The following is a 13,031-nucleotide window of genomic DNA, read 5'->3' as shown; positions in this document are numbered from 1 at the left end:
TGAGCAGCGAACTGATGTTCACAGAATCATGGAATCATGGAATGGTTTGGATCTGCAGGGACCTTAAAGCCCATCCAGCTTCACCCCATCTCCACTAGACCAGGTCGCTCCAAGCCCCATCTAACCCAGCCTTGAACACTTCCAGGAATGGGGTAGCCACAGCTTCTGTGGGAAATGTTTTCATAGAGTTGTTGAGAATAACCCCAGGATTTCATCTGAGTGGTGAGAACTTGCAGCTGACTTTTCCAGATGTAAAATCAGAATTGTTTGCTTCTGATGATTCCACTTCTCATCAGTCACCTGCTGTTGTGGCAGCTGGACACTCAGGATTTTAAGGTCCTTTTGCCACTCGTTCCCTTTGTTTCTGCCACCCTGAGTAATGCTTTGAGCTGCTGGGGTTTCCTTGCTTCGTATTGTTCTCCCTGTGCCTGTCACACACCCCATGGTTGTTCTGCACCTTCCTCCCCTGTAGTTCCAGGGCTGCAGGCTGGGGCAGCACTGCCTGTGAGAGCTGTGTGACGTGTCCAGCATGAAGGCAGAGCTCCCTTGAGCTGAGCCTTGCTGAGAGCACCCCAGGCTCTGTCCCCTTGAGCTGAGCCTTGCTGTGAGCACCCCTGGCTCTGTCCCCTTGAGCTGAGCCTTGCTGTGAGCACCCCTGGCTCTGTCCCCTTGAGCTGAGCCTTGCTGTGAGCACCCCTGGCTCTGTCCCCTTGAGCTGAGCCTTGCTGTGAGCACTGCTGGCTGTGTCCCCTTGAGCTGAGCCTTGCTGTGAGCACCCCTGGCTCTATCCCCTTGAGCTGAGCCTTGCTGTGAGCACTGCTGGCTGTGTCCCCTTGAGCTGAGCCTTGCTGTGAGCACCCCTGGCTCTGTCCCCTTGAGCTGAGCCTTGCTGTGAGCACTGCTGGCTCTGTCCCCTTGAGCTGAGCCTTGCTGAGAGCACTGCTGGCTGTGTCCCCTTGAGCTGAGCCTTGCTGTGAGCACTGCTGGCTCTGTCCCCTTGAGCTGAGCCTTGCTGTGAGCACCCCTGGCTCTGTCCCCTTGAGCTGAGCCTTGCTGAGAGCACTGCTGGCTGTGTCCCTTCTCCCAGGTTCTGCCCAGCGGCTCCACGTTCCCCGTGTGCCTTGGCCAGAGCAGGTCTCCTGTTTGCTGACCTTCCAGCAGCACAGCATGGCAGAGCTTTGCAGCCACGTCCTCCCAAAGCAGAGCTTTCCAGGGAGGGATGGGTCCTGGGGAACACACCATGGCCCTGGGTGCACACTGTGGTTCTGGAGAACTCACCATGGTCCTGGGGTGCAAACCATGGCCCTGGGGTGCACACCATGGCCCTGGGTGCACACTGTGGTCCTGGGGTGCACACCATGGCCCTGGGGTGCTCACTGTGGTTCTGGAGAACTCACCATGGCCCTGGGTGCACACTGTGGCCCTGGGGTGCACACCATGGCCCTGGGTGCATGCCATGCTCCCTGGCAGCCCTCCTACCCTAGTGGCTGCACTTGCTCCCTGGTAGCCCTTCCCTAGCCTTGATGTCTCAGTGCTGTTCATCCCCACCTCCTCCCCAGCGCAGCACAGACCCAGCTGCATCCAGAGAGCCCCGTGGAGGTGTGAGCCCCACAGCCGTGCCCGGGGCTTGCTGCAGGCCCTGCACGGTGCCCCAGTTGTGCTGTGGACTTTGAGGTGAGCAGCAGCACGCGGTGAGCGCTGGAGTTACCGGCACTGGTGGCGTGGTGTCACCAGTGGTACCGGTCTGTGCCAGCCCTGGGCAGCCCCAGGGAGTTTCATCTCCACCAAGGTCATCTCTTGGGAACCATCCCAGCCCTTTCCCCGGTACCACACTGCCTGCAGATGGGGAAGGATGTTCCCTGTCCCTCACAGCCCCCATAATGCCCTGTTAATGTGGAGCTGTTCCTGGGCAGGGTGTTTGGGTAAAACTCACCCCTTGCCGTTTGGTTTTGGAGGGTGGTGTCAGTAAAGAGCCACAGGACTTGAGAGAACGTGAGCAGCAAATGCAGCAATTCCAAAGAATGTCATGTTTGTGCCCAAATCTCATAAAGCCCCATTAATGAGGGAGGCTGTGCCAACAGCCAGCCTGGCACATGGAGCGGCGGCGCATCCGAACAGCAGGACTGGCACAGGTTGGTCCTAAACAGAGGAAGAGTTGGTGTTACAGAGCACAGACCAGGAGTGGGAGTGAGCAAAAGAAGTGGGACAAGCAGCCATTGGCCTCCAGCTGGTCAGTGCCTATCGGGAACTGGGGGGTTTGTTTGGAACAGGGGTGTTTTTAGCTGTGACGTTTGTACTGTCTGAAACACAGGCTGTGGGGAGCTGTGCAGTGTGAGCGTCTCCATCCCTGCTTGGAGAGGTGTTATCCTTTCTCTGGAATGGTTGCTCAGTTCTGAGCAGCAGCTGGCAGAGCCAGGTGTTCTCAGAGGCCCAGCTTTGGGCAGCTTGCACCCAGAGCTGCTGCAGAGCTCCCTGCGAGCTGGCTGTGACAAGATGAGCGAGGCTGCAGTGGGCTAATGCTCTGCCAGCCTTCAGCAGGATCCGGGGATGACTCAGGTATTTAGGATACAGTTAGGCTGATACTGATTCCTGAGAGAGCCGTGGAGTGCCTGACATAATCCGAATTAGTGGGGAATTAGGGGAGGGAAGTGGGTGCTGGGTGACGTAGTTTGATGGGATCTACTTTCCATGACATTGAGAACAGTTCCCGAGCAGTGGGATTACTGAAAGGTGTTAGTGATTAAATAATACCTTGAGGCTTCTCTGTGGAATTTGGGTTAGTCCAGAGTGGCCCTCAGGAAGAAACTGGAAGAGTCAATGGTCAACATGAGATGTGTGAAGTGGCCTAAGAGCTGGGGCCCTCAGTGTGGAGTTGTGAATGCAAACTGGGCTGAGGCAGGTTTGGGGGGGCATTTCTGGGGATCCCTCCTTTCCTGCGAGCATTTAGTGTCTGCATTGGATCCTGGAAAAGTCATCAAGAATGGTTCTCCCTGCCAAACTCCAGGTGGTGTGTGGCACTCAAAGCCATCCCCTTTGCTCCGACCACATGGGAAGTTGGTTTTGGTGCCGGGGGATTTGAGGTCTGCCTTGTTGCTCTCTGCGGTCACCTCAGGCAGGGAGCTCACTGTGACTCAGGCAGCTGGGACCCCTTGGACCGTGCTGGGACCCCTCGGACCCTGCTGGGACCTCTCGGACCCTACTGGGACTTGGTTAGGCAGCCGGCATCCTTCAGACCCTGCTGGGACCCCTCGGACCGTGCTGGGACCCCTCGGACCGTGCTGGGACCCCTCGGACCCTGCTGGGACCCCTCGGGCCCTGCCGGGACCCCTCAGACCGTGCTGGGACCCCTCAGACCGTGCTGGGACCCCTCAGACCGTGCTGGGACCCCTCAGACCGTGCTGGGACCCCTCAGACTGTGCTGGGACCCCTCGGGCCCTGCCGGGACCCCTCAGACCATGCCGGGACCCCTCGGGCCCCGCTGGCCCCGGTGTTGTTGGGAGCCACGAGGTGCGGGTTGCTGAGGCCGCGGCTGTGAGCTGGGCAGTGACACAGGGACTGGTCCCTCCTGGGCCCCGGAGTGACTCGTGGCAGCCATTCCCGGCTGGGAGGATGAGCCTGCAGGCTGAGGTGTCTGTGGCTGCAGCAGGGGAGCCTCAGGGCATGGTGGGAGCAGAGGAGCAGGTGCAGGACCTGCACCTTCCGTCCCACCTTCCGGCTGCGGCTTGTGGCTTTCAGTTCCTGGGGTTTCTGCTCTCTGTGGTTGGCCCTGTGCAGAGGCCTCGGGGAGGAACCCAGAGTGCCTGGGTTAGACACAGGTAGGCTCTTCGGGCCACTGGGGTCTGTAAAGGGGAGCACTGATGGAGATGCTTGGCGTGGGGAGCTGCTTCCAGCAGGGGCTGCTCCAGGGGTCAGAGCCGGGAGGTTGATATTGCCTTCTCTAAGTCCATTCCTTGTAAGCATCAAAGTTCTACGTGGGTCTGGGGCTGTGCACCTTGAGGTGTGTGCACCTGAGGCTGTGCTCACAACTGGCTCTTGTTGTTTGCTGCACAACAATCTGTGTGTGTGTGTGCAGATGCTGTTAGTCACCGTGCTCGCCTCAGAGCATGATGAGGTGGGAGCAGCAGTGACACGGTGTTTGTTGGGGTGCTCAGCCCCACGTCAGCATCCTGTGTTGTTGTCAGCATCAGCAGCTTCTTTGCTGTTGTTTTGAAAATACTTCCTTTGGCTGCTCTGTTGTTCCTGAGCAGGTGCCTTTGGGAGCAGGGAAGGATGGGACCTTTCCATGGCTTTAATTGTTTTGCGTGTTTCCCAGGGAGGGAGAGCTTTGGGATTCTGGGCTGCTCCCCTTTCTGTGGAGCTTCATGACCCTCCAGTCCCACCTTTTGCTAGGGCTGGCTCTTCCCAAGATCCTTGTGTTGGGGTCTGCAATGCCACATGTGCAGAGCCAAGGGGCGTGAGGGCAGGTGGTGTGTCAGGTCAGCCCAGGCCTGGCTGGGAGCCCGGGCTCCCTCTGCTGCTGGGCTGCCTGGGGGCTCTGCCTGTGGGCACGAGAATGCCCTGTGTGCGCTGGGCACGGCAATGTCCTATGTGTGCTGGGCACGGGAATGTCCTGTGTGTGCTGGGCACGGCAACGTGCTGTGTGTGCGCTGGGCACAGCAATGCCCTGTGTGTGCGCTGGGCACGGGAATGCCCTGTGTGCGCTGGCCACGGCAACGTGCTGTGTGAGCTGGGCACAGCAATGCCCTGTGTGCGCTGGGCACGGCAATGCCCTGTGTGCGCTGGGCACGGCAATGCCCTGTGTGCGCTGGCCACGGCAATGCCCTGTGTGTGCTGGGCACGGCAACGTGCTGTGTGTGTGCTGGGCACGGCAACGTGCTGTGTGAGCCGGGCACATCAATGCCCTGTGTGTGCTGGGCACGGCAATGCGCTGTGTGCCCTGGGCACAGCAATGTCCTGTGTGTGCTGGGCACAGCAATGCCCTGTGTGCCCTGGGCACGGCAATGTCCTGTGTGTGCTGGGCACAGCAATGTCCTGTGTGTGCTGGGCACAGCAATGTCCTGTGTGTGCTGGGCACGGCAATGCCCTGTGTGCGTTGGGCACAGCCATGCCCTGTGTGTGCTGGGCACGGCAATGCCCTGTGTGTGCCGGGCACAGCAATGCCCTGTGTGTGCTGGGCACGGCAACGTGCTGTGTGTGTGCTGGGCACAGCAATGCCCTGTGTGTGCGCTGGGCACGGCAATGCCCTGTGTGTGCCGGGCACGGCAATGTCCTGTGTGTGCTGGGCACAGCCATGCCCTGTGTGCCCTGGGCACAGCAATGCCCTCTCTCCACTGGGCACAGCAATGTCCTGTGTGTGCTGGGCACAGCAATGCCCTCTCTCCACTGGGCACAGCAATGTCCTGTGTGTGCTGGGCACAGCCATGTCCTGTGTGCCCTGGGCACAGCAATGCCCTCTCTCCAGTGGGCACAGCAATGTCACCGCAGGGAAGGAGCTCCACAGTCCAACTGAAGGACAGCCCTGTGACCATCCTGTGCAGGCTGCTGTGGGGTCTCTGCCTTTCTGTCCAGGCAGGAGGGATTTTCCTGCCTCCTCCATCTCCTGCCATGTTCTGCTCCTGACCTCCATGTGGACTTTCATGTCCTCTGAGTCCCATTGCTGCACTGTTCAGTTCTTAGTTTCACCCCGTTGTTGCTATTTTTCATGCCATTTCTTCTTTTGTTTGCTGCTTTTGGACTAAACAGGAGGATTTTCACTGTTTAAGTGATGGCTATGGGAGAGATATTAAAGTGAGACTTGAGGACCTGAGGAGGTTTTCTTTAGTCCTCTAACCAAATTTTCATCTGGCCTTTTGTCTTTGGATTTCAAACTCCCAAGGAGATTTCACAATGTCTGGCCTAATCATGCTGATGCTGCTCATACCTGCATCACCAGCAGGGAGCTTGGGAATTGGGAACATCCTGGTGCCTGGATGGAGACAGCCCTGTTCCCTGGAAACGCCTGTGTACCTGGAAACAGGCTGGGAACACCTGTGTGCCTGGAGACATCCTGGGAACACCTGTGTGCCTGGGGCCAGCCCTGTTCCCTGGGAACGCCTGTGTACCTGGAGACAGGCTGGGAACACCTGTGTGCCTGGAGACAGCCTGGAGACATCCTGTTCCCTGGGAACACCTGTGTGCCTGGGGCCAGCCTGTTCCCTGGGAACACCTGTGTGCCTGGAGACAGCCTGGGAACACCTGTGTGCCTGGAGCAGCCTGGTGCCTGGGAACACCTGTGTGCCTGGAGACAGCCCTGTTCCCTGGGAACACCTGTGTGCCTGGAGCAGCCCGGTGCCTGGGGCCAGCCCGGTGCAGGGCTGGCAGCATGGCAGGGCTGCTCGTGCCCTGCAGTGCAGGTACCACACCACCTGCAGGTTTAGTCAGGGTACTGGTATGGACAGCTCTGCATGCAGAACTGCCCCGAGGTAGTTTAAGGAGCTGCAGTGATTGCTGCTGCCTTGATCTAGTATTACACCCTGTAGGTAACATCCCATTATCTTCCAGGGTTTCCCTGAGGCACCAGGGTCTGGACCAGCTTAGGAAGCATCATCCCTGCATCTGTTATCTCTGCATCTGCCTTGCATCACTGTGGGTGCAGGATCTGCAGCATGGCCACCTCCAGAGGGCCAGTATGAAAGGCTGGCAGCAGTTTGGTGCCCGGCTGCTCTCCTTGGTGGACAGGAGCGTGCCGTGCCCTGTTTGGGTGACCTGGGCCTGCCCTCCCGTGTGTGGGAGGGAGGCGTTTGCCTCGCTGCTGCATCCCGGGCTGGGGGAGAAGGTGCCAATTTCCTCATCAGCAGCTCGAGGTGTGCGGCAGGCCCCGAGCTGGGGGTGTGCAGTGTGGGAGGAGGGAGGGAGCTGAGCTGGAGTCGGGCTCTCCTGTGACTGTCACTGACTTCCCAGCTGCTGTTAACTCTCTGCTGGCTGGGCCTGCTCCTCCTCTCCATGGAAACTGCAGGGAACAGCCTGCCTTGAGGCACCTCTCTGGGCAAGAGGCCTGGGAAGGTCAGCCAGCCTGAAGTGTCAGACCCGGGGCTCTGTTCTGCAGGGTGGGCACGGGCACAGGGACAGGGCAGGACTGTCCAGCTGGCACCGAGGGTCTGTGTCACAGCTCGGACCTGGAGCAGCGCCTCATCTCTCTGTCCTGACACCCTGGGGCTGCGCAGGGGCTGCGGGGTGGGTGTGTGTTTGTTAGTGGAGAGCAGGAGGACATTGTCTCTTGGGCCCAGGGTGGTTCGGGTGACCAGGAGGGGTTGTTGGCGTGCCCGGGGTGACCAGAAGGGGTTACCACAGTGGAGCTGTGTGGTGTGCAGTGGTGCTGTGCTGGATGCCGAGCCTGTGGCAGGACTCAGCGTGAACGTGTCTCTGTGCTGGGTCAGGGGACCTGTGTCCCTGCCTCTGTCTCCCTGTCCCTCCTCCTGCTTGGGCCGAGGGTGTCTGTGGCTGCGTCCCGGCCCCGCGAGGGCAGCAGGCCGGGCTGGCCCTGCGCCGCCTCCGTGTGACGGTGCTGCTGACGTGGGCTGTGACGTGGGGCTGCACCCCAGGGCCGGCCGGCGAGCTGCGCCCCTGCGAGCCTCATCAGTATTCCTGCTGCATGGCCGGGCTGGCTGCAGCTGCTTTGCAGAGCCCGGCGGCTCCAGCGTGGTCCTGACACAGGGCTCGGGGTGCTCCTGCAGCTGCGGCGGGCTTGGCTTGGCTTGGCTTGGCTGCCGTCCCTGGCACTGGAGCCCTCCCGCTCCAGCTGGGCAGCACATGCCGGGGCCCTGCGTGCCCCACAGCCTGGCACAGGTGTTGTCACCTGTCCTGCACCCTGTCCTGGCTGTCCCTGGCAGTGGTGCCTAGCCTGCTCTGCTGCCTGCAGTCCCACTGCCAGCACGGTCTGTGCAGGGTGGCACCCGTGGGCACTCACTGCCCTGGTGGCACACAGGGCCTGGAGCTGGCTGGGCGGGCTCTCCACGTGCTCCTGGTGTGCTGCTGTGCCTGCCCTCTGTGCGGGCACTGGGAGCTGTTGGGTTCCCTGCTAGGAACCTCATCCCTGCCCTGGCTGCCGAGGCAATGCTGGTCCCCCATCCAGGCTGGATGTGAGGGGCTGCGGGGGCCCCAGAGTCAGGCCCTCTGCAGAGTGACAGCATTTGAACCCAGCAGGGATGGAGAGTGCAGCTGTCCCATCCTCCCAGCTGCCAGGGCATCCCCCTGGCAGCAAAATCACCCTGTCTGCAGGTCTGGAGCAGTGACACTGTTTGTGTCTGGGGAACCCAGGGCTACCAGTGCCGGTGGGACAGGGAGAGCAGTGACACCAGTGTCATGGGGTCTGGGGAGCACAGTGGAACATCTGACTATGTTTAGACTCCTTTCCCTTTTCAGGGCTCCACCCTGAATGTCACACCAGGGCCAACCAGCGTTGGAATGTTCCCTGGCTCTCGGACTCTTCCCGTGCAGCTGTTGTTAAGCCTCTCATGGATTATATTAATTTCAGCCAGATGTTCATGGCCATAACATTTGTACCATGCATGTGACTCAGAGAAGGCTTGGTAAGGGACCAGCTTGCTTCTGTCCCCAGGCACCTGCTCTGGGTCAGATTGCCCTGTTCCTTCCCAGCTCTGGGAGATGCTTCTGCAGCCCAGCATAGCCCTGGGGGCTCTGGCCAGGCTGCTGCCCACCAGCAGCTTGTGAACAGGTGAGCTGTCACCTCTGCATTAGACATGGACACGGCTCCAGTCCAACCCAGTATGGTTATGGTGTGAGCTGCCAGAGAAGAGACATTAAAGGCACGTGGGGAGTTTCAGTGATGGCTCTGCTCAAACCCTGGTGTTTCTGGTCTCATTCTCAGAGCAGTTTCTCTGCCGGTGGAGGGCTGAGGCAGCTGGAGCCCATGTGTTGCCAAGACTGTTGGGCTTTGAACCTGCCCTGGGATACAGATTCCCAACCTGTGCAGGTGCCCTGCAGCCATCAACCCCAGGACTCAAGTCTAAGGCTCCATTTTAGCCCATTTTAGACGTCTTTTGGAATAGCGTTGAGGGGATCATGTCAATGTATGTATCAATGCACACAGCGTTTGGAAACCTTTGCCATGAAACAGCCTAATTAGGTCAGAACAGTGTTAGGCTGTTGGTGTGGTATAGAGCAGTATCTTGCTGGATGCAGTAGGACGGGTGTTGTGCCTGAATTTCTTCTTAGGCCGCTGGAGGTTCCAGTCAAGTGTTGTGCCCAGGTTCTGACTCTGTGTTTAAGAAAGGTGCAGACAAACTGGAGAGAATTGGGAATGCTTTAAAAACGCTAATGGCTTTAAAAATATGGTCCCTGGGAGGACAGGGAAGGGATGTTGTCAGCTAAGGGGACCTCTCCATGTTTTCCAGTAGGTTTAATCAGAATTTGGGTGGGCTCACAGGAGGAGGAAGAGCTGGAGCAGGAAGGAGGTCACAGGTGGAGGGGGCTTGAGGAGGTCATAGGGATGGGTCAGACAGACCCTGTCGGGGGATCCAGCATGTCCAGTCCTGCCTCAGCAGGCAGCACAAGGTGCATCATGTCTCCAGCAGACAGTTTGTGATTCAGCGACACCTCACAGCCAGAACCTGCCAGAATATTTTAAAAAGCTGAGACTCATGTGGAAGGGGAGCCATCCGGTGCCGTTGCGGGGTTTGGAAAGAGATGGATTTAGACGGTCCAGTGTCCCCACAGGAAGGGCTTTCCATCCCTGGAGCACAGAGCTGTGCCAGGCACGGTGGGCAGGAGCTGGCAAGGGTCCTGGCCTGGTTGTGCCCAGAGCCAGGTGCCCGTGGTACCCCTGACAGCCAGCCCTGTCTGTGCTGAGGAGTTGGAAGCCATTCCCTGGTAATTGCTTCCTGCAGAGCCGCTCTGGTGGCTGCAGTGCGGTGCCGAGACGGGCTGGCAGATGCCGCGCGCGGGTCGGACCCAGTCTGGCAGCTCTGTGTGCCTGGGACCTTGGCACAGATGGCAGAGCCGCGGCTCCGGCGGGCTGGCGGCGCCTTCTGCTCCGTCCCGGGCACGGGTGCCCGCTGTCTGGGGAGGGAGGGCAGTGGGATGTGCCCGCTGTGTGCCCACGGGACATGGCTGTGGCGTGGGGACAGGCTCCGAGCCACGGCTCCGTGCCTTGGCCAGCGGGTACTGGGGAGGGGAACCAGCACAGGGCTGGGGCTCACACCTGAGGGAAGAGCAGGACTGAAGCCCCAGGAGAGGCTCTGGGTGCGACCTCTGCTCCTGCATGCCGTGATGGGATCTGTGCTACTGACAGGGATGGGATGGGAGGTGGATGGTGGCTTCTGTGGGTTTGGGAGAGGAGGGAGAACAGAGAGGGAAGGGGCTTGGCTGAGGTGTTGGCTGTGCAGTAGGGAGGGGAAGAGCTCTAGGTGGGGTTTGGCTGTGTCCAAGGCCTGGGTGCATCCAGAAAATTGGAGAAGTAAGGATGAGGCCTGCTGTGGAGGAGGATGAGGGTTCAGAGAAAAGGCACAGTCTGAGAAGGTGGTGGTGGGAGTTTGGAAGAGTCGAGGCAGCAGAGTCAAGACTCCTGTATAAGGAGGGGCAAAGGGAGGTGCTTGATGTTGAGGTGTTCCCTGGAGAGGCCTGGAGAAGCAGGAGAAGACCTGGGCTGGCTCAGCAGACAGGGCTTTCAGTAAGGTAAAAATAGTTTAAGGGGGAGTCAGGCATCTTTTTTTTTCCCTCCCCAGAGGGAGCACAGATCATACTTGCAATGTGAAGGAAGAAAGCCAGGGAGAGGGAAAAGGTGTGGAGGAAAAAGGAGGAGGAGGAGGAAGAGAAGGAGGAGGAGGAGCGCCCTGGGGTGATGCTGGAGACAGGGACTGAGGCAGCAATGGGGGTGCTGGGGAAGAGGAGGAGGAGGAGATACCGCAGTGAGGACTCCAGTGGCCCAGGAGGAGGCTCAGTGCTTAGTGATGGTGGGTTTGGTCAGAGGAAATGACCGCCCTGGAGCAGGACAGGAGTGAAGCTCTGGCTGAGGTGTTCACACTTCACCTGGTGCCCTCGGGCTCGGGGGAGCTCTGGGGGTGTGTGCTCCAGGCTGGGGGTGCTCCGGGCTGCCCGGGCCCCTGGGTTTGGGTTTTCACGTGTCCCTGAGCACAGGGCGGCTGTTGGGGGTTCGCTGCCCCGGCGCAGGTTTGGGAAAGGTGAGAAGGCAGAAGGCAGCTGGGTCTGGTGCAGGGCCTGGGCTGGGGGTCCGGGCAGGAGAGGGGCAGCTCCGGGCCGGGCCTGCGGCCGGGGAGAGCAGCGGGGTGGCGCGGGATGCCGCAGGGGCCGGTCGAGCCGGGGGATGCGTGTTTTGCGGTGTTGGGATGCCGGTGCAGGGATGTGTGTGTTTGCGGTGTTGGGATGCCGGTGCCGGTGCCGCTGCCGAGCCGGTCCCGCCGGATCCCGCTGCCGGTGCAGGGATGTGCGTGTTTGCGGTGGCGCGATCCCGCTGTCACTGCCGAGCCGGTCCCGCTGTCGCTGCCGGTGCCGCGGGCAGCAGCGGCGAGCGGGGCCGCAGCGCCCCCTGGCAGACACGGCCGGCCCCGCGCCGCACCGGGGCCCCGCTGCCGGCCCTGCCCGGCGCTCCGTACCTGCAGGGGCCGGGCAGGTTCTGCTCCCGGTGAACGCCCCGGCGGGGCCCGGGCAGGTTCTGCTCCCGGCGCTCGGCGCCGCTCCGAGAGGGTCTGGGCCAGTTCTGGTCGCGGTGAGCGCCACGGCGGGGTCCGGGCGGCCGGGCAGCGCCGCCGCTCCCTGGTGCGGGCTCCGCCGCGGGCACTGGGCGCCACCGAGTATTAACAGGGACCGGCGCTGCTCTGCCCCGGGGCCGCAGCCCCGCGCCGCCCCGGGACGGCGCCGCCGCCGCCGCTGCCCGTGCCCCGGACTCGGTGCCGTCGGTGCCCGCGGAGGGCGCGGCGGGCGGGGCGGCCCCGGCCCCCGCCCCATCCCCATCGCGGCCCCGGCCCGTTCCGGGGCGGGCCGGCCCAGCCCCGCGCTGGCGGCGCCGAGCACGGCCCGGACATGCGGGCGCGTCGTGGGAGCCCCGCGCCGGCGGCGGACAGCGGCGGGGGCATGGGGCAGCCCCGCCGCTGACCATGGCCGAGGGCTGGCGCTGGGCCGGGCCGGGCCGGGGCGCCCCGCGGCCGAGCCCCCGCCGCGCCGTCAGCGTCTGCGAGTCGCTGGACTTGCAGGGCGTCCCCGCCGTCCAGGCCGCGCTCGGCGCCGCGCAGCAGCAGCGCCGGCGGCCCAAGAGCTTCTGCGCGGCGGGGAACGGGCTGCCCGGGGCGCTGCTGCCGCCGCCGCCCCCCGCCCGCGCCCGCGGCCGCCTCCTGGAGCTGCTCCGGCTGCGCTCGCCCCGCAGGCAGAGCCCCGAGGCGGAGGGCGACGGCCCCGACGAGGCGCAGCGCCCGCGGCCCAGCAGCATGACCTTCCTGCCCAGCGCCCGGCCGCCGCACGCCGCCGAGAGCCCCGGCTTCCTCCGGGGGGGCTCCCTGTGGGGCAGCCGCCGCTGGAACATCTTCGGCGGCAGCGGCTGGAGCGGCTCCAGCCCCAGGAAGAACTTCAGCTCCCTGCGGAAAAGCTTCAGTTTCCGCCTGCGCCGGGGCCACGAGCTGCGGCGCTCGGAGTCCGGGGGGCTCCTGCGCCCCACGCGCCTCCGCACCAAGAGCGAGGGCGATGCCAGCTCCCTGCACACCTGCCCCAGCAAGCGGGACCTGCTGTATCCCGAGCTGGCCAGGGTCGGGGGCCGGCTGCACACCGACCCCGTGCAGACGGGGGGACTCTGGAAGCTCCTCACGAGCCGCTTCCGAAGGCGAGAGCGTGGCAGCACTGGCAGCGTGTGCCCCAAGGATGCCCATGGCAGTGTTGAGCCTGCCCTCCTGGCTGGGGGTCCTCTGCGGGCTCTGGGTGAGTAAGCACAGGAGCAGTGCTGGGCTGGTGAGAGCCCCTGTGCCGACAGCGCCTGCAGGGATGGGGGCTGTGGCCTGTCCCAGCCAAGGTTCTGGGCTGTGTGCTGG

At 62.2% G+C, this 13,031-nt stretch overlaps 1 protein-coding gene across 5 annotated transcripts in view; it reads left to right on the top strand.

Annotated features, from left to right (window-relative positions):
* Window positions 1–13,031, top strand: part of AGAP3 (ArfGAP with GTPase domain, ankyrin repeat and PH domain 3) — a 111,883-nt gene that overhangs the window by 18,505 nt on the left and 80,347 nt on the right. For 2 of the 5 annotated variants that reach the window (XR_010028685.1, XM_063162927.1), the window contains exon 1: window positions 12,111–12,921. The exons of the other annotated variants lie outside the window; for them this stretch is intronic. Coding sequence is in view for 1 of the 2 variants with exons in the window: in XM_063162927.1 (XP_063018997.1) it covers window positions 12,111–12,921 (811 nt within the window). In the remaining variant the exon portion in view is untranslated. Of the gene's footprint in view, window positions 1–12,110; window positions 12,922–13,031 lie in introns of those variants that run through there. 5 annotated transcript variants of the gene reach the window in all.

This window comes from Melospiza melodia, chromosome 1, assembly GCF_035770615.1.
Source record: "Melospiza melodia melodia isolate bMelMel2 chromosome 1, bMelMel2.pri, whole genome shotgun sequence".
Taxonomy (NCBI): Eukaryota; Metazoa; Chordata; class Aves; order Passeriformes; family Passerellidae; genus Melospiza; species Melospiza melodia.
This window is presented reverse-complemented; position numbering and strand designations above follow the sequence as displayed.